The sequence below is a fragment of the Heliangelus exortis genome, chromosome 4, assembly GCF_036169615.1.
Source record: "Heliangelus exortis chromosome 4, bHelExo1.hap1, whole genome shotgun sequence".
Lineage (NCBI taxonomy): Eukaryota > Metazoa > Chordata > Aves > Apodiformes > Trochilidae > Heliangelus > Heliangelus exortis.
The window spans coordinates 9,223,915-9,248,200 of NC_092425.1; the positions used below are offsets into that span (position 1 = coordinate 9,223,915).

The 24,286-nt window shown below is 39.9% G+C and overlaps 1 protein-coding gene across 19 annotated transcripts in view; it reads left to right on the forward strand.

Moving 5' to 3' along the window:
* FAM13A (family with sequence similarity 13 member A) overlaps positions 1-24,286 on the forward strand; it is a 129,587-nt gene that overhangs the window by 29,722 nt on the left and 75,579 nt on the right. For 17 of the 19 annotated variants that reach the window (XM_071742869.1, XM_071742854.1, XM_071742857.1 and 14 more), the window contains one exon: positions 22,003-22,175. In XM_071742869.1, the coding sequence (XP_071598970.1) occupies positions 22,003-22,175 (173 nt within the window). Of the gene's footprint in view, positions 1-7,275; positions 7,391-11,081; positions 11,204-22,002; positions 22,176-24,286 lie in introns of those variants that run through there. The other 2 variants (XM_071742872.1, XM_071742873.1) reach the window with 2 other exon arrangements.

Here is a 24,286-nt window from a genome sequence, read left to right on the forward strand (position 1 = left end):
AGGGAAATCTGGGCTTGCAAACTGTTACGAGACTCACTCTTGGGAATTTCTGGAATTAGCCCTTCTAATGTTTTCAGGTGAAACCTGATCTTTAGTAATGTTTTTTATCTCAGTGTTGTCTTCAAATAAAACATACAACCTATTACTTAGTCCTGCTGTATTACAAGATTTTTTTTTTTTCTATTTTTTTCACCTTTTCCCTTTAACACCTGCTTGACAGAGCACTTCTGGTTTTAAGAACCAGTCAGCTCAAAGCACATAAATGTTTACAGTGAAACACAAGCACTGGCATGATAAGGATGTAATGCTGTTCCTGGCTTGATTACATTTTTGGGACAGGAATGCAAAAAGCTTTCTTCTTTCTTCCCCCACTAGGTGGTAGAATACATAGCCCTGTTCACCTGATGCAAAAGAGAAGGCAAGCCCATACATAGAATTAAAATTAGATTAAAAATTGAAATTACAAAGTCAAGTAAAATTATCCATGTGCAATTTCAATATTGGAAATATAATACATGTGCATTCTGATGTCCTCCAAACAGGCAGATTTCTCTCCCTGAAGAGCTACAGAAATTGGTCTCTCAATGAGAGACCAAAAACACTAGTGCAAAACACTGTTTGTTTCAAAACAATCCTTTTATTTTAATGCAGTTTAATGCAGTTGCCTTCTTGAATTTTTATCCTGCTTGTTTGAAGTTTTCTAAGAAAAACTGCCACTTCAGTTAAGAGGGGTAGTTGTCAAAATAGTTTTTTTTTAACTTAAACGGCAAAAGCATAAATATTTCTTTTTAATTTAAATGGCAGAAAAGGTGTAAATAGTTCTTTTAATTTAAATGTCAGGAAAAGTGTATACACTGTGTTCTGCAAGCCTGCTGTTGTATTTCTAAGGAGGCAAGCAAATCACTGCACAGAGCTGCATCCTTTGGTGGTTGGCATGTTCAAAGTGTGTGGTGCTCAACCCAGACAGACAAGTCCCTAGGTGCATTTCTATGCCTATGAGAGTGCTCCAGCTGATTTTGATGACACTGCTTAAAGTGGAGTGCTTGCTTGCTCCTTCTAATGGAACATTCAGATGGCATCATTCAGCCATTGGTAGGATTTCAGCCTTTCAGCCCTGTGGAGAGGCAGGAAAGATGCTCAAAACTTCTCCATGAGGATCTAATCTTGACAACAAAGAGGAGTCACTGCTGAAAACACACCAACTCCAGGGCTGAGTGGGTTCCCCCTAAATAAGGCACAACCCCCCCTGCCATCTCAGTGCTCTGGCCCCGTGGTTATTCAGTGCCTCATTTGCGTCAGGAAGAAAGGCATCTGCTTCTAAGCCATGTTATGCTGCCCTGGCAAAGGCTGCAAGGTCTAGATAGTTTCCTTAATTCTTCTTGCATGTCTTGGACCATTTTAGTATCTTTTTATTGGTCAGCTTTCAGTAGTGGATTAATTCTTTCCCATCAGAAGACAGCAGAAACTGATCTCCTTTGAAAATCCTCTCCGAAGGTCTCAACAAAAGTTTCAGGTTTTTTGGAAGTATTCCTGTATTTGGACAAGCCATGCCAGTTTTGTCCTGCCTGGGCCAGAAGACCTCCAAGGATAGGAGTGGGCTCACCTGGGAGATGTGAAGATGAGTGGAAAGTGCCTGAGGAGAAGGAGCACCTGTGAATGTCTGTCTCTGGTTTTCTCTCTCATATTCACTTTGCAGTTGTCCACCAGTGAGCAGATGGGCATGTTTATAGTGAGGCATTTATAGTGATTCAACTAGAATGACATTTTAAGATGCAAGCTGACAGGAAATGAGCAATATGAGAGTTGTAGGGCAAAGTTTGAGAGCCTCCAAACCCTTCACCTATAGCAGATTCAGTCTGGAATGAGGAGAATGGTTATGTTTAGGCTGTGATTCAGAGAGGCAGGTGAAAGGGCAGGTGATGCCCTAACAATTCCAGATGTAATTACCAAATAGCATTCTGGGGCTTCTAGCTCTGCTGTCTTTGACAACTCTGCATATGTAGTATTAAAACAATGTTTCTGCTCTTGAAGTTCAGTAAAGGACTCACCATATAATGTCTGTCACTTATGGTGTTACTAAATGCAAGCCTGAATATTTACACAAATACATTAGTGCTAAATTCTATAAAGTAATATATTATCATGCTGTTATTTAGGACATCTAAAAGAAGTAGAGGCATATAAAGAACATCTCTTTCTATCCTTCTACCCATATAAATTTTTTTAACCCAGCTGGCAAATGTTGCAGTTGAGATAGATGCTCATGAACTTTGCTTTTACTCTGACAATTTTGCGTTTAAGCAAATACCCAGTGATATTATCATTGCTCCATGATAATATCAGCGTAAAGAAAAATAGTGTATGAGTCTGTATGTGTATCCTGGTCTGTGTTTGCATATGTTTTACTTGCAATGTTCTTCATTCATCATCTGTTGTTGTTTTGTGGGTTGTTTGGTGGTTCTGTTTCGAAGGGGGGGGAGGTGCCACCATGATTTATCACTGTCACTACACCACTATGTTTCAAAGAGGAAGCATCCAGATCAGCACCAAGGAAAAGGTACAGTAAAATAAGCATGTGAGCCCCTGCTCTAGCCAGCTCTTCCTGATCATCCTTGCTGCACCCATGGGGGAAAAAAGATGTTAGGAGGAGGATGAGAATTCTTCTACCAAGACAGATCTCTCAGTTCCTTCTGTTCAGATTCCCCAATGTTTATTCTGTTTCTCATTAATTAGTTGTTCAGTTAATCAGGTTACACTAAAAGATCAGTGTTATTCCCACTGCATAAACAGCAGTCAGTGCTGTCTTTGTAACAAGGACATATTGCAGGCATCAGAAGTGGTGATGTGTAAGACACTTTTCAGCCTGTGGGGATTTAATTCTTACTGACCTGTGCTGTCAGCTTCGCTTGCAGTACCTTCAAGGTGGGAGCTTCAGAAGGGCTCATTGCTGAATTAATTCTTTTTACCATTAAAACAGACTAGTGAAGTGCTCCTTGTCTTCAGTGTAAGTCTTAGGCATTCTTTAAAATCCCTCCTGTGAGTACTGTGAGGATCAGTCTGAAGGAGGGGTGGTTGGTACACTGGTGGGCCTGTAACATCCACTGCTTTGCAGGATTTCTGGTGCCCCAAAACTTACTTGTGTTAGCAGGGCTGAGAGCAAGAGGAGTATGTGATGCAAGGGAGAGAAGGGGCCAGATGATCTCTGTGTGCCTGAATATGTATGCTCTTGAAAATCTGATCTATCCATCAGATCCCAGCAGCATTTGACCTGATTTGCCAGCAGTTAACATCTCAGTTCCACTTTTAAGGAAAGGGGTCTGTATGCTGGAAATCTTACACTGATAACTAGTACAATATAGAGACATTTAGGACTCCCTAATTTACTGCATCTTTAGATACTCCTTTTTAAAGTAACATCTCTGAACTCCACACGTGAAAAAGTTTTTTCAAAGTGAATATTTTGATTTTTAGATCAGAAATGCAGTTTAGCATTGCCAAGACAGAGTTTAGGCAACTGTAATATGAGATGAAGGTCTGGGGAGCCTGTATTTCTCCCATAGCTAGGTCATGTTTTTCTTTTAGATCATCCTTTGCTATTTATGAATAACATTACAGTAAATAGATAAATCAGATTCCAGTTTTCAGAATTGCAGGGGAGAATAAAATGTTCTCCTGGAACTGATCTTGGCTCTGTTGTTATTGAAAACACACACACATTAGGTACACCCAGCAAGAGAGCAATGTTGTTGTGTCACTTTGGTTATTTTTTAATCTTAAGTAGGCATCTTATTTGTAACTCAGTCACGAGAAGTTGAGTTTCAGTGAAATCTTTATAACTTTTACAAATTATGGAATTATCTTTGATCCCAATATTACCAGTTTTAACTTTTTGCAGCACTTGGTAACTGATTCTTCTGGACAGCTGGAGACATATTTTTCTCTTCTCCCTTGAAAATACTGTGATATTCCATAGATTTAGTTGCCAGCACTGAGGTATATCACAGGGTTATTGCAATGTTTGTAATTTCCTCTTTTATATTGCACTTCTCTCTAGAAAGAATGGGTTTCTGCATCTCTCTTTTTTTCTGTATCACAACTTACGACCTTTGTACGTGTTTTGTGGTAATAATTGCAGGAGGTTAAGGTTGTACTGGAACGAAAGAGATTAACCTTTAGCTGTTTATTAAGAGATATGGTCTCAGGTAAAAGGTCATATATATAAATAGTCTTGGGAGAACAAAAGGAAATAATAGGAGAACTGAATAGTGTACGAGTTTTGGATTGAAAAGCAGCAACATGTCTTTTTGCAAATTGTGATTTTGCTTTTTATTACTTCTGTCTGAAAAAGCTCTGCTGAATTCCATTATTTGAGTAAAATGGAAACGATAGCAAGGTAGAACAGCAGATAGACACCAAGTCAGCTTTATTCTCTCTGTATGCCAATAAAGCAAGGTGAAAATGCCATATATACATACTAGTTATTTCAGTCTTTGTTATATGGTTATTTAAACAAGAGAATGCTTATCAGCTTTGCTAATGTTGTTCCTCTCTTTAACAAGGATGTTTTCATCACTGTCTGGGTACAAAATGGAAAGAATACTTAATACTCTTTCTTTTTAAATTACTGTTCAAGTTAAATCATTGTCTGTATTTTTCCTGAAGGTATCTGTATTCTATGAACAGATACCTGAATAAAAATTAATTATTTAATCCAGTTAGCATTCATGAAAATACCTGTGACCACATGAATTAGAAAATGCCTTTGAAAATCCTCATGCCACCTAATTGTGGTCTTAAAAATATAGATCATTTGACACTTTGTATGTCTTACAGAGCCTTGATCAGCCATGAGCTGGTTTGCCATGATCACAGAGAGGAAGAGATTCTGTATTATCTTGTGAGTAGCAGGAGGAGGAACAGCTTTGTCACTGTGGCCCTTTTGCTTCTGTGTTGGCAGCCCTGATAGCACAGCTTCATGTCACATCTGCACTGTGCTCCAGGGAATTTTGTGCAGGGGACATCATTGTTTTAGCTTTATTCATCACCCCAACATCACATGAAGGGGGAGAGCCAGGAGCCCTGAAATTTCTTTTAACTGCTCCATAGACAACACTATTGTACATTTTAGTTGTAGCACAGGGAAAAAGCAGAGGTGTAACCCTGCTGACCCACCTGAAGCCAAGGCTGCATTGCACTGTTACATGGGGTGCTACTGAGAGAAACAGAATATTCCCTCCTCTGTGGTGCACAGCTGCTGACCCAGTAAAGACTCAGCTGTTGCAGGCTGTCCCAGTGCAATCAGATAATGCATCATTGCTGCAATCATTCACAGCACTGAATTCACTGAGTAATCCTCTTAGTGGCTGGCCGTCCTACATAAGGATGTCTGTAGTGGCTCAGATTTGGGATCTACCTATCCTAGTGTCCTGCCTCCACACTGGCTATATCCAGGGAGGAGGAACAATAGGGCAGCAAGGTGTTTCCTTTAATTACTCCATCAATTTGTGCCTATGCTCAGAGGCTTTCCTGGTCTTGATGTGTTTTGTGTATAGAGTGATGTCCAAAGTAATTGTCTTGTGTACCCCTTGCTCACATGTATGTTTTTCACTCCCAAGATTTCATCTGGCAAAGAGTGCCATAAATTACTTCCTCTTATGTGAAGAGCTGACTCCTTTTGTTTGTTATAAACATGGCTTTTACTAGTGTCATTTGAAGGCCACCTGTTGACTTTGCATATCTCTGTCAGTTTCTTCCTATGAGCTACCATGATTTTTTTTTCTCATGAAAAATTACCACTGATATTTGCAGCCTTAATCACTGCACTGACAACAACAGGGTTTTTTTTCTGTCAAAAGTCCTGTATACAGCCAGTAAGCAAATAATCTTGTGGGATAGCTCTACTTTTTTAGGACACAAAGACAAATACTTGGATGCAATAAATTGGATGACATTTTGGTGCTGCACCTTCTTTATATCAGAAAGGAACCTGACTCCTTGCTTCTGTAAAAAAAACTAATCTGTACCTTAGTTAAGAAAAAGCTTTACATTGATGAAGTTTGAGCTTAATTGATGTCTCCTAGGTATTAGCACCTAAGAAAAATAGATCTGATGCTTTCTAGTTGAAATGCCACAGGCCAGTTTCCTCTGATTATGCAGTTTGTGAGGCCAAAAAGAGATCAATTACTGAATCAAGTAGCAAAGAGGGGGGTGAACACAGTAGTAATGAGATAGTTAAGAAGTGCCTTTTAATACCAAGTTATGAACAAATAAGTTCATCATTAAAACAGAACACAGTGTATAGCCATGTTTTTGTAACTTTTTTTTCCCTACTTCCTTCTTGGGACCATAGTAATCAGATGCCCTTAAACTCTTGCATTAAAGTGTGGTATTGTGCTGTATATACAAGAGACTGTAAATTCACTGCACAGTTCAGTATTTCTGGGACTACAGTTGATTGTGACTGAAACTTTGTATTTTTTATGTTCATTCAACAATTTGTTGAGGAAGGTAAAAGCAAGGATAGTATTGTGTTCAGTTTGAACTTTGCACCTCAGAGAGGTAGAAATGCAAGATGCAAGTATGAGTCCTTTTTAGGTAATGGCAATGGGTGGAGAAACCAGTGCAGTTTATTACAATTATTGAAAATGTATAATTCGTAATTAAAGCCAAACTACTGAAGTGTTTTCTTATTCCATTGAAATTTACTAAAAGTTTGCCCAGATTCTCATCCAGGGCCCATAGAACTAGGTATTCAAGACATGGGGAATGAGGTCTTTTTGTGCTAGTGTCTTTCTCAGTATTTTCTGCTGATGCTATTCATATCCTTAAAGTTATTTCCAGCACATAATTGAAAATAAATATGAAATGTAACAATCTCACCCTTCTCCCAATAATCTCTGTCATTCTGTCTGTCCAAAGAGATAAATAAGTGCAGGAAGAGTAACTGAGTTAGAGACAGTGCTAAGTATCTTAGACCCTGCCTGTGATTTAGCCTCTCCTTCAAGGATGCCCTTGACCTATTGTGTTTCTTCATTCATGTGGGAGGAAGCTCGGAGCTGGAGTCCTCAACCACCTGTCCTATTAGTGTCACTGCTTCTTGACGTGGAAGGATTATTCTCTTTGAGAATAAATAGGTCAAAGAGTATTCTAGGGATGTTCTAATCTTCCCTAATCATTGAGGTCTCCATAGTTAATTGGTTTAAAGCTTTTATTGAGGTGGAGTCTCAGGCAGTGTAAAATCTGGGCTTTGTATGATTTGCAAAGAATTTGCCAGAGAAAGAAAAATTTCTTCACCAATGCAATAGCCTTCCTAAAGCAGAGGACCTGTTCCTTGGGCCAGTGTAATTCATCCCATCTGTGTGTAAGAACGCTGGACTGGGATTTGAATGAAGTGAGTTCTTTTCTGGTTTTGGGGGGTTATGAACAAGAGTAGTTTTAGTTTTAGTTGATAAGTGTTCCCTAAGAATCTTATTTGAGGGTCACAAAGCACTCCTGTGTTAGCTAAGAGATGGAATCAGGCATGCCTGAGGGAGCTTACAGATACATTGAGCTGTTTGAGCTATATAAAATATTTAGGAGTTTTGGTATGATGGTAGTACATCTCCTGAAAAACAACAGTCTGTTGTTTAGGGTGCACCAATGGAAGTTATTATTACAGTGTAAGGTTAGGAAGACCTAAAAGTCTCTAAATTTGCTCTGTTCAGACTGCAAGAGGTGGCTAGAAGCTTCACTTCATGCTCTCATACTTCTGACTGGACCATTTGCCAGTAAATACTACCTAGCAAAGTTAGGAAATTAAACAAATATTCCCTGGCTTTCACCATATTTTTCTCAATTTGTGCTTAGTTTGACAAAGTCCTGTACAGATGCTATTTATTTTGGCCCAAGTACTATTGATAGTAGAAAATTTCTCATAGTAACTGTTGTGAGGCTTGATGGTGGGAACTGATGCCATGTTAAGCAGCTACTCCAGTTCATGCAGGTTTTGGAAAGACTCAGCTGCATCAGTCAGAGTTGATAGGTAGAGAGGATGGCAGGTTTTCCATGTGGGATTGTCTTCTTGGGGAATGGAGAGATGGTTGCTGGCAGCTATTGATAGTAAGAGGGATTTGGGTAGTTTTTCAGGTTTACAGTGGCTGTTGAGCACACGGTTGAGCTAAACAAATGTTGAGCTTGTTTTGTATCCAGTATATGCTGTACTGGAGATATCTTTCTTCATGTGAGAACAGAAAACATGCAATTGCTAATAAACCTCATTCCTCATAACATTCTGTGGAGATCCATAATGGTTTAGAAGAGTGATGCTGATGTGATACTTCTGCATGGGATGCATGCAGATCATTTTATGGCTCCAAGTTGATTTATCCTAGCTGTATATTACCCATGTCCCTGGTTTTAAAGGAGATCAGGCTTTAAAGCACAATGGATTTCATCTCACAGATTCACAAACTTCTCAAGCAACACTAAAAATTAATAAATAGGCATTTCATTTCAAAGAATTCTTAATCTTAAGTAATTCAGAAATGCAGAGAAATGCATATAGGTAATTACATAGTAAAATTTATTTTTTATGCAAGCACAAAAGTTGTTGCAATTCTATAATCTTTCTTATAAGAAACACAGATATCTGCTCTTTTAGTCTTTGCAAATGTGACTTGACTAAATTGACATTTTTAGTATTCCACATAGAATGCAGCTGCCTGACCTAAAATATGTTTGAAAAATTCAACTTATGATTAATATTTGAATGTCAATACCAAAGAGTGTTCTGAGAACACCGGGATCAGATTTCTGAAGATGTACAATTATTTACTCTTTGCTAAGCAGGGTTAGGAGTGAGTATAACTATAACAAAAAATATCTTAAATTGCTTAATTTTTTTGAGATGCAAGTTCACAGGGTGAACCAAATGTATTCCAAAATATGCTTGGCTACTGAAATGTGACATATTAATAGAAATGAGCACATGTTCTTTCTACATTCTGGATTTTAAAGGATAACATCAAACAGATTGCCAGGCATTCAGGAGCTAATATGTGAGAATAAAACAACGACAACAGAGGGTTCTCAGTGAGAACTATGTTTGAGGTTCTGGTTTTGCTTTGTTTAAGTTTTCCAAGTAGCCTAAGAATCTAGACAGCCTGAAAAAGTGAGTGCTGGGCCTGCCTGGTACTCTCTGGTAGCTTTTGTCTTTCTACTTGCGTGTTTCATTTTAATGGAGATGAGTTCTTCCCCTTGTTTTAATTAATATAAACATATGCTGTGAAGTCAGAGAAAACAGCCTATTTGTAGGAGTGGTATATTGTGCTTGTGATTGCCTCTAAAATCCAGCATGGGTTGGAGGACAATTGGAAGGGACAGGAAATTAGCAAGTGTTGGAATAAACTGTAAATACAATCTTTTTTTAGAGAACCACAAAAATATACTTTGTGTGCACTCTGCCCAGTGCAAATAAGATCTCTTGTCACAGCCTGTATTGAGCAGACTTGTGGAGGTTAATGTTTAATAGGCTCTTAGCTATAGCTGCTTGCTCTTTTCTCAGTACATGGATCTCCTGTTTCCTTGGGAGCATTATTTTGTGTAAACTAAATGCATTTTTATATTAAAACACATCAGTATACATGCACTGTTACAAAATCCATGATGGAGCATTTAATAACATAGTGCTATCAGAGGATTTCTCTCTTTTATCTCACTTCTGTTCTCATTTTTCATCTCCATTCAACATAATGAAAGCCATTATTGTACTGCATGATTCCTGCAATCTCTGACTGCTGCAAGCTGTTCTTAATATTACTCAGTCAGCAGCAAGCCTGGTCCTACATTTACTGCAGGAATGCTAATTTCTAACTTTTGCTAGCAAGTGACAGAAGAATGTGATCTAACACACCTACATGACTCACTTGAGTCATTTGTCTGCAATGACTTGTTCTTAAAACTACTTATACTGATAATGAAGACACAATGCCATGAAAATAGGAGGTTGAAAATAACTATGAGATCACACTGAAGATCCTGTTACAATACAGAGTGTATTTTGATACTTTTTCTAGTCCAGAGGTGAATGCTTCAAGAACAGGTATTTTACAACCCTTTTGTTGAATTGTCACATAGTTTCATGGAATTTCTAGTGTAGTCTCTGGTTCTGTATTACTTGGTGTTGATTCAGAGGGCCATAAAATAGTGCTAATGGAGCTCAGGCACGTGTAATATCATTTTATTGGTATGCTTGGAAGGGCTGCTCCCTCTCTTTAAAATCCCTAAGGCCTGAGCCTGCTTTTTTTATAGAGTTCATAAACTATTCTTTATTGCTGAGAAAGAAAAGTGATAGAAGGTTGGATAGCTGGAGTGGCCATGGTTGCCATTTCAGTTCTTCAGGTTCCTTTGTTAATGAGTTGGCCGTATGGTTTTGTAGGGAAGGAGAAATACAGAGGTAAAACTAATTTATTTTTCTTGAAGGATCTGTCTGCACTCCACATGATATAGTACAGCTCAGGCCAGTGCCAACAGTGTTTTTTAGGCAGCAGATCTTTTCATTACTGGCTGTGTAATTCATTGTCATGCTGTGAACAGGACAAGTACCATACATGGGGAAAGAAAGGTTTCTCAGCAGCTTGAGACTTGCCAACCTACTTACATGGGCCTCAGTGGAGCAGCTCTAAATTTTGGCACAGCTTCATGCTTTCATAAGGCACAAATCCTTTGGCAAACATTTACTTGTTTACACCTCAAACAATTAGCAAAAAGAAAGGATGGAGGAATGTGATGGGTGCTGTACTGACTTAGCTCTGTTCCCTGGCTTTTGATAATCTCATTAATATTTGCCCTTTAACAGCACAGTTGGTATTTGCAGAGCATTTGCTTCAAGATTCCTCCACTGGTCATGGCATATTTCTTTAAATAATATGCTTACTGTAACTACAGTAAGCTGCTATTAATTTTACTGCTCTTACTGTTGTTCTGATTGGGCAGGTGGATACAGACATGAGCAGAAAGCTTGCCTTGTGGGAAGCTGCAAACAGAAATCATCACTGTAGTCAGCTGTCTAACTTTGTTCCTACATCACTCCTCTGACTGTCATCACCTGGCCATATTTCTGCTTCTTACTCTTGATACATCTTCTGGTCAAGTTGGGAGAGTCCAAAGAAACCAAGTGAATGTAAGGCAGAAGTTATTCCCAGAGGAGCAGTGTCTCTATAGGCAGGTGAGAGAGCTCTAAGATTTGGATATAAATACTTACATTGTCCTTGCTGGTGTGGGGATGCTCTGACTCTACATCCAGAATAGTGACTGAGGCTTGATTTTTGTGCTTCTCAAGAGGCCATAGGCTTTACTGCTGCATAGAGGTACTCTGACTAAAGGTAAGGTATTTCTACAGAAGGAGTTGGTACAGACAAGCCCTTCAGCAGTAACTGCCTGGCTTGTAGTGCTGTCCCCACCTGAACATGGCCAAAAGAGGATTAAGCTGATTCTTGGTTCTCATAGTGTCCAGTTGCCTTTGTCAGAGTCTGACAGAACTCCTGGTTGGTGCAAGGTATCTGCTTATGATAGAACTTTGGGACTCATTACCAAAGCTTCCCTTGGTAATTTTAGATAGCACAATGCCTGGTATCTCCTCAGCATCTCTGCTGTGCTTCATACAGCTTAAAAATAGTGAAGCTGAAGGATAGCCACCAGTATGGAGCAAAGGCCAGAGGAAATACTCAGTTACTTGCTGGGGACAAGCAATGGTAGAGCCATCCTTCCAGTCTACACATATGAAAGAGAAATGCAAGGGAAAAGAAGGTAAATATTATTTATAGTCCACTAACTCCTTTTATTTATTAGATTGGTTTGTCTCTAGTTTATACTTGATAGTGATGTTCATACATGCACAGACTCAGTCTCAGAGCATAAGAGAAAATATAGCAAGCCTGATGTCTTAGTGCATTGCTAGGAAATGCAGACATAGGAGCTGAAAAGAGGGTGTTCAAGTTCCTTGGAGTTCGGAAATGAATTTCTGAGTGACTTTGCAGGATATGTGGAACCAGACTTATATAGGGGGCACGTTTAGGTTACCAGCAGTTTGTATGCTAAAATAATTACCTGAAGTTTAAAGGTGAAAATGAGAAAAAAAAAAAAAGGTATTAAAGTCTAGGGTCTTTATCAGTGCATCTGTGACACAGAGAAAACATGTGCCAACCCATTAGCCAATGGAGATCTCTAGAAAGGAGTGCTGGAGAGGATTGGTTTGTATTGCCCTGTAAAACACATGGCAATGTATCTCCCTGGTGTGAAGGCAAGCATGCTACCTTTGCTTCTGAGTAGCTTTGGGTTTGGGGTGGGTTTTTTGTTTGTTTGTTTGGGGTTTTTTTTGGTTTTGTTATTTTTCATCCATCAGGGAAGGGAGTCCTCAACATACCTTTCACTGAGATTCCTCTTTGATGGTGAAGTTGGCAAATCGGAGACTTAAAACATTTCATTTCACTTTGCAGTGAGCTGGCTGTGTGCTCAGCTGGCAGCTGCTGTTCTCTGCTTCCCCTGCAGACCCCTGACTCACAAGGTCTACATCAATCCCACTCTTTTCTCTCCACCTCAATTTAGGACATTGCCCGTGCTCGGTTTCCTTCTGCAAACAGATGCCTCACAGCAGCTGGGGATCTCTGAGAGCTTGTTCTATCTTCTGGCCTGAGGCCCATACATCTTGTTGCTTTTTGGCCTCCCTCCCATGCATGCTGTGCACTTTGCAACGTTTTGACAAAGCTGCCTATGGACCTGCACAGGGATGAGGGGGTTCCCTCAGGCAAAACACATCTGGCCTCCCACAGAAAAAGGACCCTTAAGGTATTGCTGATTCACTCCAACAGCCTCCTCTTTTGTATCCTGGAGAGTCCCAGGTTTGGAGACAGTCTTACTACTGGGTTGATTTTTGCAGTTTGAGTATTAAAAGGTCAGGATAGCTTTGAATTCAAATTACATCTTTCTGGAGTGCACGATTTTTATGCTGAGCCTTCAAGGGAGAGTTTGGACTTTATTCACTGAATCTGCCCTAGCATGAGTGTCTCCAGCATTACTTCTTTCTTCACTGTTCATCCAGACCTTACCTGAACACTGGAGTGTCAGTTGTTTTTTTGCAAAGCCATTAATAGCTGTGATATTTGGCATTTCCAGTTGCATGGAGAAAACAGGCAAATTTTGTTTTCCTGAAATATCATTAATGACTGTTGTCCCAGGTCATGATAAATGGCCATTTGGCTACTAAACTACTTTGTATTGGATGTATATTTCCTACATATCATGCAGCATTGTATTTACAGTAAAAGGCTTTTTACACTGGTGGCAAAATGATTCAGTAAGTTACATGGTATGTCTTAGGGAGCAAAGCTAACGGGGAAAAAAACTGAGGTATTGAAGTCTTTTAGGGAGTTTCTACTTATCATTAAGTCTAACCTTCTTAGTCATATATGGACAGTTCAAACTGAGATGGTGATGGCTAAATAAGTATGGAAACACAGGTAGCATGGGTAAGCACTGGAAAGGAAGACACTGAACATAAGTGCCTGTGTGCATTAGGGGATTCACTGAACAGGCTGGTTTGACTTAGTGTTTGGGAAGCAAGTTTGGAAAGAAGATAAATTTAACCAAACATTTTCCAGTTAATGCAGCTGGAGACCTGTCTAACAGTCTGTGGTCCACAGGGGAGGTACCACTATGGTCTTATTCACTGATGCCTTAAATTTAGTGCAGGGGTTTGAATTAAATAGCCGAAGTATGCAAATTTTGGGATGCCCCATCTTTGTAGACTTGTTTAAAGATGAGGACAGCTGGAACTGATTCCTCTATGCACCTTCTTTGCATCTTCCTGGTACAAAGAACAGTGAGTAGCAAGCTCAGATACATCCTCTGAGATGTCATAATTTAAACAGTTCAGATAAAACATAAGTGTGGGCTGCTAGCATGGTTTCATTTGGCCTTAGACCAGAATCAGCCTTATTGTACAAATCTATTTTTTCTGACTTTTCTGTCAGCAGTTTTTACAAAGTTTCAAGGAGTTTGTTTTTGTAGAGAAGTAACTGGGGAAAACTGTTTCCATCTCAATCGTCAAAATCCTGACTGTTAACTTTCATAAGTAAAATAAGTGTCTACAGCTTTTCATTTATATTAACACTAGACAGACAAAAACCAGACAAAAATTGGTACACCAGTGACAAGCAAGAAGATGGTCCTAAGTCTGACACAAGTAATTCCTTACAGTTTGAAGTCCATGGCCTTTGATTGGTCTATAATGGGGACATGACTTTAAATTTGAGGAAATTAACTGGAAAAAAAAATTATGGGAGCTAGCAACAAGTCAACTAACTCTGGGGTCTGTGATGTCTGCATAGTTGTGCTTGAATTTTATAGACTTTCTGAGACCATTTGCTAACTCCCTACCTCTGGAACCATGCAATGTTAACAAAGTTTTTAAATGTGTTCTTTCTTTCAATAATTTAAGCAGATCAGCTTCTGTCAGATATGGAGGTTGTGGTGATGTGGTGTAAAGGAAGATAATACTCAGTTATTTGGGTTTAAAGGGTCTTGTCCTCATTAAGACCTAGGAATTTGCATAAAGCATCAGAACTTGGTTGACCTTTGAAGCATCATACACTTTAGGATTGTATCAAATTTATAACTTTGATATTTGAGTAGGGCGGAGTACTTAGAAGGTGTTTTAGTGATCTAATGCCTAAAAATACAAGTAGAGTATGAGAAGTCCAAATTTGGCAGTGGCAGCTGCACAGATTGTAAGGATGACTGCATTCATCATGACTTTTATGATTTCAGTGTGGCAGTTAATCAAGGAAGGATTTAGGCTTGGTTCTGAGAGTGGAAGAGAGCTGGTAACTGAATTTTGAAAGTGTGTGTTACTGCTTATGTTTTCTGTGCTGACTCTCTGCTATACGTGGTAAAAATACAGAGCTATTGATCTTTGAGAAGTTCTCAGCTTGTAATATTGCTACGTGGTTTTAAAGTCAATATTGTAGGTGGTAGATGAAGCGATGAATCAAAGTGGGTTTTCATAGAATCATAGAATCCTAGGGGTTGGAAGGGACCTCGAAAGATCAATTCTTTTGTTACATTTTATTACTTTCTGAACTAAATCTATACTATAGCAAGGATTTGAACACAAGCCTGTTTTTAGCACTTACAGCAGACATACTAAATTGTTCTCTTGCTTTAAGTTCAGTCCAGGCTTAAGGGCTTAAAATCTTCTAAGGTTTGGGCTGTAAAGGGGCCTTTAAAGGCCATCTAGTCCAATCCCCCCTGCAAGAAGTGGGGAAATCTTTCACTAGATCATGTTGCTCAGAGCCTCATCCAACCTAACCTTGAATCTTTTCAGGGATGGGGCCTCTGCCACCTCTCTGGGAAACCTGGGCCAGTGTTTCAGCACCCTCATTGTAAAAATTTCTTCTTTATAACTAGTCTAAATCTGCCCCTTTCTTAAAACCGTTACCCCTGGTTCTACCTCTGGTTCTAACACACACAAAACACATCTGTCCTCACTGTTCCTATAAGCCCCCTTTAAGTGCTAAGAGGCTGCTCTAAGGTCTCTCCAGAGCCTTCTCTTCTCCAGACTGAACAACCCCAACTCTCTCAGCCTGTCTTCATAGGAGAGGTGCTTCAGATCTTTGGGGCTCTCCTCTGGAGTTGCTTCAACAGCTTCATATCTTTCCTGTGCTGACGATTCCAGAGCTGGACACAGTACTCCAGGTGTGGTCTCACAAGAGCAGATTTGCAGGGCAGAACCACCCCTTTGACCTACTGCCCATGCTCCTTTTGATACTTTCTGAGCTGGAAGCACACATTGCCAGCTCATGTAATTTTTCATCCATCTGTAACCCCCAAGTCATTCTCCACAGGAAGGACATCTTACTTCTCCAAAGAAGAAACTTATAGAAACATCTTTTTCATCCTTTCAGTTAGGACATTTAAATATAAACTCACTGACAGGTTCTTCCAAAAGTTTTACACTCAGAGTCTATAATTATTTACACAAATGCATATGAATTACTTATATATTACTAATTATTTATGCGTTCATGCGTATCTTGGATTATTATAATTATTATTATTATTATTATTATTCACCTTGGATTATTATTCCCAAGCTTTTTGTCCTTGGGAAGATGAGTGAAGTATTCAGAAAAGTAGGATGACCTGTGCTGAGGGTCTGTATTTTTACTCCATGTTAATGTACTCTGCACAGAGGTCTCCAGACTCATCTTGGTGTGGAGTGGTCTCTGTTCTTCAAGAACAGAGAAATACTGGAGTTGCCGTACCGTGTCAGATCTTTAGAACACATGGCATATTTATCTTTGATCTTTGAACCCAGGAACTTGTGACACCTCACAAGGAGATGAAACATCTCTATGATGCACCCAGTCAGGTATGAAGAATCCTGGCTGTGGTATGTGGGGGATAATGCCACCTCGACTGATCAGCTTCTGTCTCTAAGGGAAATGTTTTCTTCTGCTTTCGTCAACACCCATCATGATGTAGGTTTATGCTGGTCATAAATCTGACTGGTATCTATTCAAACTGCAAGCAGAGCCTCTGTAAGAAATACAAACAGTTCCTTGCATCTGAACTTTCTGATCCATCAAAACCTGAAAGCCAAATGGAGGATGTGTGGTGTAATAATTCCTTGCAGCTGCCTGCTCTTTGGTGTTTTGATCATCCTTTATTGACATGGTGCCTTTGAACAATTGTAGCATCCGAGACTAATTTATTTGTATTTAGCTGAGATGTATTTTGAATTACATAGTAGCAGACTTTGGCATAGCTCATGTTTTCAGCAGTCACAGCCTGTAACTATAATGTAACAGCTCACAACATACCTGGTTCAGGATGAATCTTATCTTTGTCAAATGTAGTTTGAGGTTGAGCTTCATCAGGTAAAAAACTTTAAGAGAACAAACATCAGATTATTGGTCCTTCAGCGAAAACATCCCTATTCTTTGGGGTTGTCCTTGGATTAACTGGTGTTCTTCCGAAGTGAAGCTTTTAATATATTTACAATGGTTAGTTACATTGCATCAGGTGGTATCAGTTAGATTTTGCCTTGGAGAAAGTGCTCCACCAGCACATGCCGTGGCACACTAAGCATCTCAATATGCAGCTATTCCTATGCTCAGTTCATTTGCTGGATAAATGAGAATGTCAAAGGAGAACTTAGGAAATCACAGAGTGGTTGAGGTTGCAGGGACCCCTGAGGATTGTCTTGTTCAATCCCACTGCTCAAGTGGGATCACCTAGAGCCAGTTGCACAGAACCAGAACCAGGTGTCTCTTGAGGATTCCCACAGATGGAGACTCCAGACCCTCCCTGGGCAGCCTGTGCCAGTGTTTGGTCACCCACAATGTACAAAAATGCTTCCTGATGTTCAGAGGGAACCTTCTGCATTTATATTTGTTGCCTCCTGTCCTGTCACTGGGCACCAATGAAAAGAGTCTGGACCCCATCTTCTTTAGACCCTTCCTTCAGGTGTTTGTATACTGTGATAAAATCCCTTCTGAGTCTTCTTTTCTCCAGGCTGAGCATTCTGAGCTCTCTCAACCTTTCCTGAGAGGAGAGATGCACCAAGTCCCTTCATCATCTGCAGGGCTCTTTCTTGGACTCTCCAGGATGTCCATGTCTCTTGTACAACATTGGGTAGCCCAGAACTCATCCCAGAACTCCAGGTGTGGTCTCATCAGAGGGAAGGATCAGGGAAAGGTCACATCCCTTGAGCTGCTGGCACCACTCCTCTCACTGCAGCACAGGACACTGCTGGCCACCTTTGCAGCAAGGGCACATTACTGACTCATGGTCAACTTGCTGTCCACCAGGACTCCCAGCTCCTTCTCTACCAAGTTTATTTCCAGCTGGGTTCCCAGCATATTTCTCCCCAGGTGCAGGAGCTGGCACTTGCCCTTTTTGAGCTGCATGAAGTTCTTGTCAGCCCACTTCTCCAGCCTGCTGAGGTCCCTCTGGCATGTCACTCACACCTCCCAGTTTTGTGTCATTTGCAAACTTGACAATAGTACACACTGCCTCACCATCCAGATCACTAAAGGTATCAGTTGCCTAAGAAATGAAGTCAGGTCAACATTTAGTTGATGTTTGTTCTTAAATATGAAGGGGGGGAAAAAACAACACCGAAAGTGTCATAACCAAATGTGAAAGACTGAGAGTTAGAACTCAAAGCATGAGACTGTTTCCACAAGTCTTCTTGATAGAAGCAGAGGAGCTGCTTTTAAAAATGCTATTTTAATGAATAGGCAGTGGCTTCATTTTCTGTTTGCTAATATTTTAAAGAACATTATGAGCTGAAAACAACTGCCTTTTAGTTAAAGGTAGCCCTTACCTGGTGAATGGGGGGATTCTTCTACTCACAGCCTTTATAAACCTTACTTGAATTTTTCCTTCTTCTTTGGTGGATTGCTTGCTCTGGTGGCAAAATGCAAATGAAGGTGTGCTGCACAGGTGACTACAAACCTTTTACAATATTGGGTACAGACTGTAAAAAGACACAGCACGTAGAAATGTGTTACAACGTGTTTCCATAGGGGCTTTTTTGTTGTTGTTTCCTTTAAACTACTGTTTGAACTTCTCACAAATTCCTTATGTACCTTTCTAATAGCCCTCCTGGGGGTTTCATGGGCTGTAATCCATGTCCTCCAGAGGATAACATTGCACATTAGGCTGATCACAAAGAGGGGTGTGTTGGAAACTTAGAATATCCTTCATAAAGTGTTATTTTTAAAAAACATTTCTTTCCCTTTTGTGTCACTTAACAACTACATCTACTTGTCTTCCCAGTATAACGAATATCCTGTAGCATTGCTGCTTTGTAAGGTATTGTCCTCAGCCAGTAAGGTATTGTTCTCTCAGACTTCGTTACATGAAATATATGTATGTACTCGAACAAAGAATCTGCCCAAAAGATTCATCCTGAGAGCTTAAGCAACTAAAAAGCATTTAAGCTGCCTGGGTCCATAGTTATAATACCTGTTTTGTGAGGAATTCAAATTACAGAAGTCTTTGTCTGCCCACAGGCACATCTTCAGCTCCGTGGCACCCCTGGGCTGCTGTTAGGGTAGCTGTGCAGGTGGCTTTTTCACAGGGTCACTAAAAAATGTAGAATGAGATTGTGAATATTGTTCCTTCCTACTGTTAATAAGGATTAAAGACACACAAAGTTTATTTCATTTTTAATGAACATATGAGTTCAAGGAATACTTTTTCCTACATGTATTTTTATTCTGATGCAACTGAAAGTTTTGCACGGAAACAAAGTAAATGTAATTTTAACTCAGATAAAAGTTATTATTACTTGTAGACTGTATTGCTAAAGAAATAACTACAGTGCTTTGATGTTGTTTTCCAAAGCTATCAAAATACTAGCTTATAGTATGTGGTTACAGAGGATGTACAATACTGGTTTCACTTTTTAGTGAGTTTGAAGTACCCTGAAAATGCAGTGGTAATCCTAAATTTGAATCTGATCTTTCAAACTGGAATTTCCTGCAGAGCTTGTATGTCATTGGCATGCCCTTTGGTAGTACCTGCATCCAAAGTGATCTTGTACTGCCAGAAAATGAGAAGAATTGAAGACCAAACTCCTTTCGTTTGGTTTTTTTTTTCAGAGCACAAAATAACCAGTAGGATTTTTATGGAATACTCCAGTATAAGGAGCTTCTGTAAATGAGTGTAAAGGTGACGAACAATTTGCGGAGAGGGAATCTGATGCATGCTCTTTGGCAGATGTTGCCTGTTTCTTAGTGCTTCTTGTTGAGTAAAGCAGATTCTACAAATTTAGTAGCTGGTACAAAACTTAGAACTCATCACTCTCTACAACTCCCTGAAAGGAGGTTGGAGCCAGGGGGGGTTGGGCTCTTTTCCCAGGCAACTCTCAGCAAGACAAGAGGGCACAAGAGGTCTCAAGTTGTGCCAGGGGAGGTTTAGGTTGGACATTAGAAAGAATTTCTTTAGGGAGAGGGTGATCAGACATTGGAATGGGCTGCCCAGGGAAGGGGTGGATTCTCCATCCCTGGAGATATTTAAAAAGAGACTGGATGTGGCACTCAGTGCCATGGGCTGGGAACTGCAGCAGTAGTGGATCAAGGGTTGGACTTGATGATCTCTGAAGTCCCTTCCAACCCAGCCGATTCTATGATTCTATGATTTTATGATTATTTAGCTTTGTTAGTTATATTCTTATAATCAGGATGTTTACCATATAGTAGGACTGGAAAGGGTGGCCTCCTGCTGTTTTCCAGGCTTTGATGCTGCTGACTCATGTGGCAAATTATCATAGAAACTGCTTTTTTTGCTTGCACTCATGGATGCTTCTGTAGAGTGCTGGTAGGACAGCATAGGAACTGTTTTAGTTTAGAGATTTGTGCATATCTATAGTCACCATTTCTTCTTACACTGGTGGAAGGCTGCTCTGGTGTTAAATCACAGTACTGCTGATGTTTTGTAGCAGCTGAGAGCCACAGTCTGGTGTGTTCCTACCTGTGCCCAGTTCTCATGGCTTCAAGAGGCAGTGACCACTGCAGGCACTGGGCTAACAGAGTCCTGCTGGAAGCCAGCAGTGGTTCCAAGGTGAGATTTTGACTCTGGGTAAAATGCCCATTGACTTCAGCAAAGGCAGGATCTCACTGAGAGCCTGTGGTCCAGAGGCTGAAACTAGGAAGCTCTCTTAACAGATCTGTCTGATTTATCTTTGCCTTTGGTATACATACTACTTTTCTGTTTGCTCTCTTCAGATCTCAGTAAAAAGCAGCTTTCTACCTTCAGAAACTTTTCAACACACACAAAGCATTATAAAAAAAACTCTGAGCAAAACAAAGCATTACAACACAGAGATAAAACCAAGAATTTTACAAAAAATCTTAGGGGAAGCCAGGTGTGAAAAGAGTTCAGGAGTGATCCAGAAAGTCTGACCAGATGTGCAGAAACTATAGCAGGCAGCAGAATTAATAAACAAATGGATAAATAGAGTCATTAGGAGGCACCAGCAATACTTCATTAGAGAAAAATCTGTCAGAGAGGACCCATGTGGCTAGGTGTAGCCAATGTATTGCAGTTGAATGTTCAAAGAAATTAATTAGAAAGCAAAAAAATATATGGCTGGTTTATCAGTGAAGAGAGGTTTCCTGCAAAGTCTCTCAAGGATCTTTTTTTGGAATCTGTGCTATTCAGCTGCTTCAATAATGACCCAGAAAGAGACAGAACGTGCTGATAATAGAAAATTATTCAAGGTAGAAAAAACCAAAATCTGGCTATAGAGACTGACAGAAGGGTCCCGATTGCTTTGCTTTAGGTGACAACAAATTTATTAGTTGAATTTTTGTCACTACATCCTAACTAATGTCCACAAATTATATAAAGGTGTAATCTGATGGGCTCCAAATTAGCTATTATTTTCACAAAAGGTATCTTGGTACTGCAGAAACATCACAAAACTATCAACTCATTAAGCAAATAAAAACTTGGATTTTGATAAGAAGCCACCACTATATCTGCCTACATATGTAAATCTGACTGCAGTTACAGTTGCATTTCAAAAAGGACTTAGAAGATTAAAAGGTGTAGAGAAAAGCAGCAAAAAGGATCAAATACAACAGAATGTGATTGAGAAATGTTATGTAATTGCTTTTTCCGTCTCTTACTCCATGTGTATCAAGAAGCAAATTAAATGGAAGTTTTTTAAACTGTCTTCTGTGATTCAGAAAGTAATTTTGTTTTACTTACCTTCCTTTTTTAATTTCACTCTTGCCCTGTTCTTTTAAAAGACACACCCTATTTTTTCTTTTAATTGTCTTTATCGAGCAGAACGTTTGATTTATATGTATTTTATATGATTATTTTGCCCCTTATATTTTTTTGCTGCTTATACACTGGTATGAAATGCACTTCCATTAGAGATTATCTGAAAAGGCTGCTCTGTTCTTTCCTCCTTTCACTTTTCATTTTACTCTGTCTTCACTTCTGTAGATGACAAACTCCACAGTGGAAGGATCCAGCCAAACGTGCATAGTGCCACAGCCAGGCCTGTCAGATGGAGTGCCTCAGGTCAGCCTCCAGTTAACAGACCATGGTTCATGTTGGAAGGAGATGGATTTAAGAGATGAAATCTGCTACATTAACAGTGATGCATTTTTCTCCAGGTTAGTGCTTCTTTTTTGTCTTCATGTTTCTTTGGTTGGTTGTTCTGTACCTGGACCTCCAGCTCTGAGCATTTGGAACACTTTTTCTTTCCCATTGACACTTACCAAGTCAGTGTGCTGGGGTGTAAGGCACTTTAATGTATATATCCCTGTTCAAGCCACACATTCTGACAGGGACCTTACAAAGCCAGCTGTGTGCTTTAGTTTGCCCTTCCAAGCAAACTTCCAAGCCCTTTTTCAAGCATATGAAGGTTGCTTGCTTAGTGAAGGGTCTGAGATCAGGCCATAGAAATTACATTGAGCACAAGATACAACCAAAATGTTAAGATTTCTCCTGAGTAATTATTATATTTGATATGCCCACGTTAAGTCTTAATGTATGTCTGACTTTATTCCCATTCTCAATCCAAAAAGGAAGGAGCTTCTGAGGAGTTTTCTCTTTCTCTCTGGAATGATGATAATACTAGTGTTGTTCAGACAAGACAGAGAATGAAGGAGCATTTACAGAGTATCTATAAGAGTATCTAAGTTTATACTTAAGAATCTATCTGCCTAGAGCATATATTAGAGTATCTATCTAAAAGAGTATTGTGAGTTTTGATTGCTGGTACTTTGTCAATGAGGTGAACAGGTAGTGGGCAATTTGATTTCTCAGAGTCTTTACCTGAACATCAAACTGAACCAGTATCTCCCTGTTGTTCTCAGATACTGAATTGAGCCTGTCATTGCCTTTCTTCTTCTGTCTAGTGCAGGACACGAAGGATTCAGGTTACTGTGGGAAATTGCTGTATTCTACTGAAATATGGGGTTGGGCTAATGTGGGAAATAGTGCTATTTACATGTCATGAAACAGGACACCTGCAGTGTCCCTGCATACCAACGTGGAACACAAAGCAGAGGCAGTGCTGCCAGGCACGTAACTGAGTGACTTCACTGTGTAAGTAGGAGACAGGTGCTATTCTCAGCACTAGCACAGACATCACTCATCTTACAAGTTAGCAAGTTATGCACTAACACTGTATTTTGATTCATAATAACAGAGAGACAGGTTAGGAAATTATTCACTGACACCAAATTTGGAATCATAATGACAGAGGTGAAGCAGACATATCAAATCCTGTTTCTAGCCCTTGCAGGCACAAATTCTCTTTGACTTCTAACCATGTTAGCTGTGTGGTTTACTGCCCCCAAGCCTGCTCCCAAACCTCCTGCAGCCAGAAGATGTCAGGTTCATTTATATGTCTTCACTAATCCAACTCTTTTTGAGTGAGATGATGTAAGAAACAATCACCAATGCAGGACAGCTGGCAAAAGTGAGAAGGCAGCAGAGTTCTACCAGCTAGAGAGGGCTGGGCAGGTGGGACTGGGTCAGAAGTTATGGCTGGGGCATTGGTATGCTGGAGCTTGGCAGAGAGAGGGCCCCTGCCCCTGTTCCACTATGTGTTGCAAAGTGTAAAGGGAAATCCAGTGCTTGAGCCTTGAAACAAAGGATTGCTGAGTCTTGTGTCTGGGAAGGTGTGTGTGACTGATATACTTCAGGAGGTGCCCCAAAAAACGGAGTCTTTCAGGGTAACATTCCCCAAAGACATAATTATTTGATAGGATTATTATTAATATTATTATATTCATACTTTTTCATCAACATGTAATCTTAGAAGAGTGGAATAGTTGGGCCAAAATGTCCAACACAGGACATTAAGCATCAAATGAGATGTGTTTCTAATTAGGCAAAAGCCTAATCTCCATGCTCAGGACTTGACATGAAAAATGTTTGCTTCTCTAATTTTATCTGGGAAATTAATAATTTGTAAAAATGAATCCCATTTCTAATCCCATTTTGTTCAAGAATGCTTTAGTTTTCTGTCCTGCATCACGCTACTGTACAGATTTATCTAATTGGGTTGAGTAGCTACACTGCTGTTTATCTTCCAGCACTTTTTTGTCAGTGATCTACTGCTGCTGTGGAAGGAGAACTAGGTAGTGATTGCTGCTGTTGCTCCCCAACTCCAGGGTGGCAAATTGTTGGGCAGGACAGGATGGAGAGGAGGCCCTGGACCAACCCCAAGAGGAGGAGAGGAGAGAGTTTTCTAGCAGACCTAACACTGCTGGGG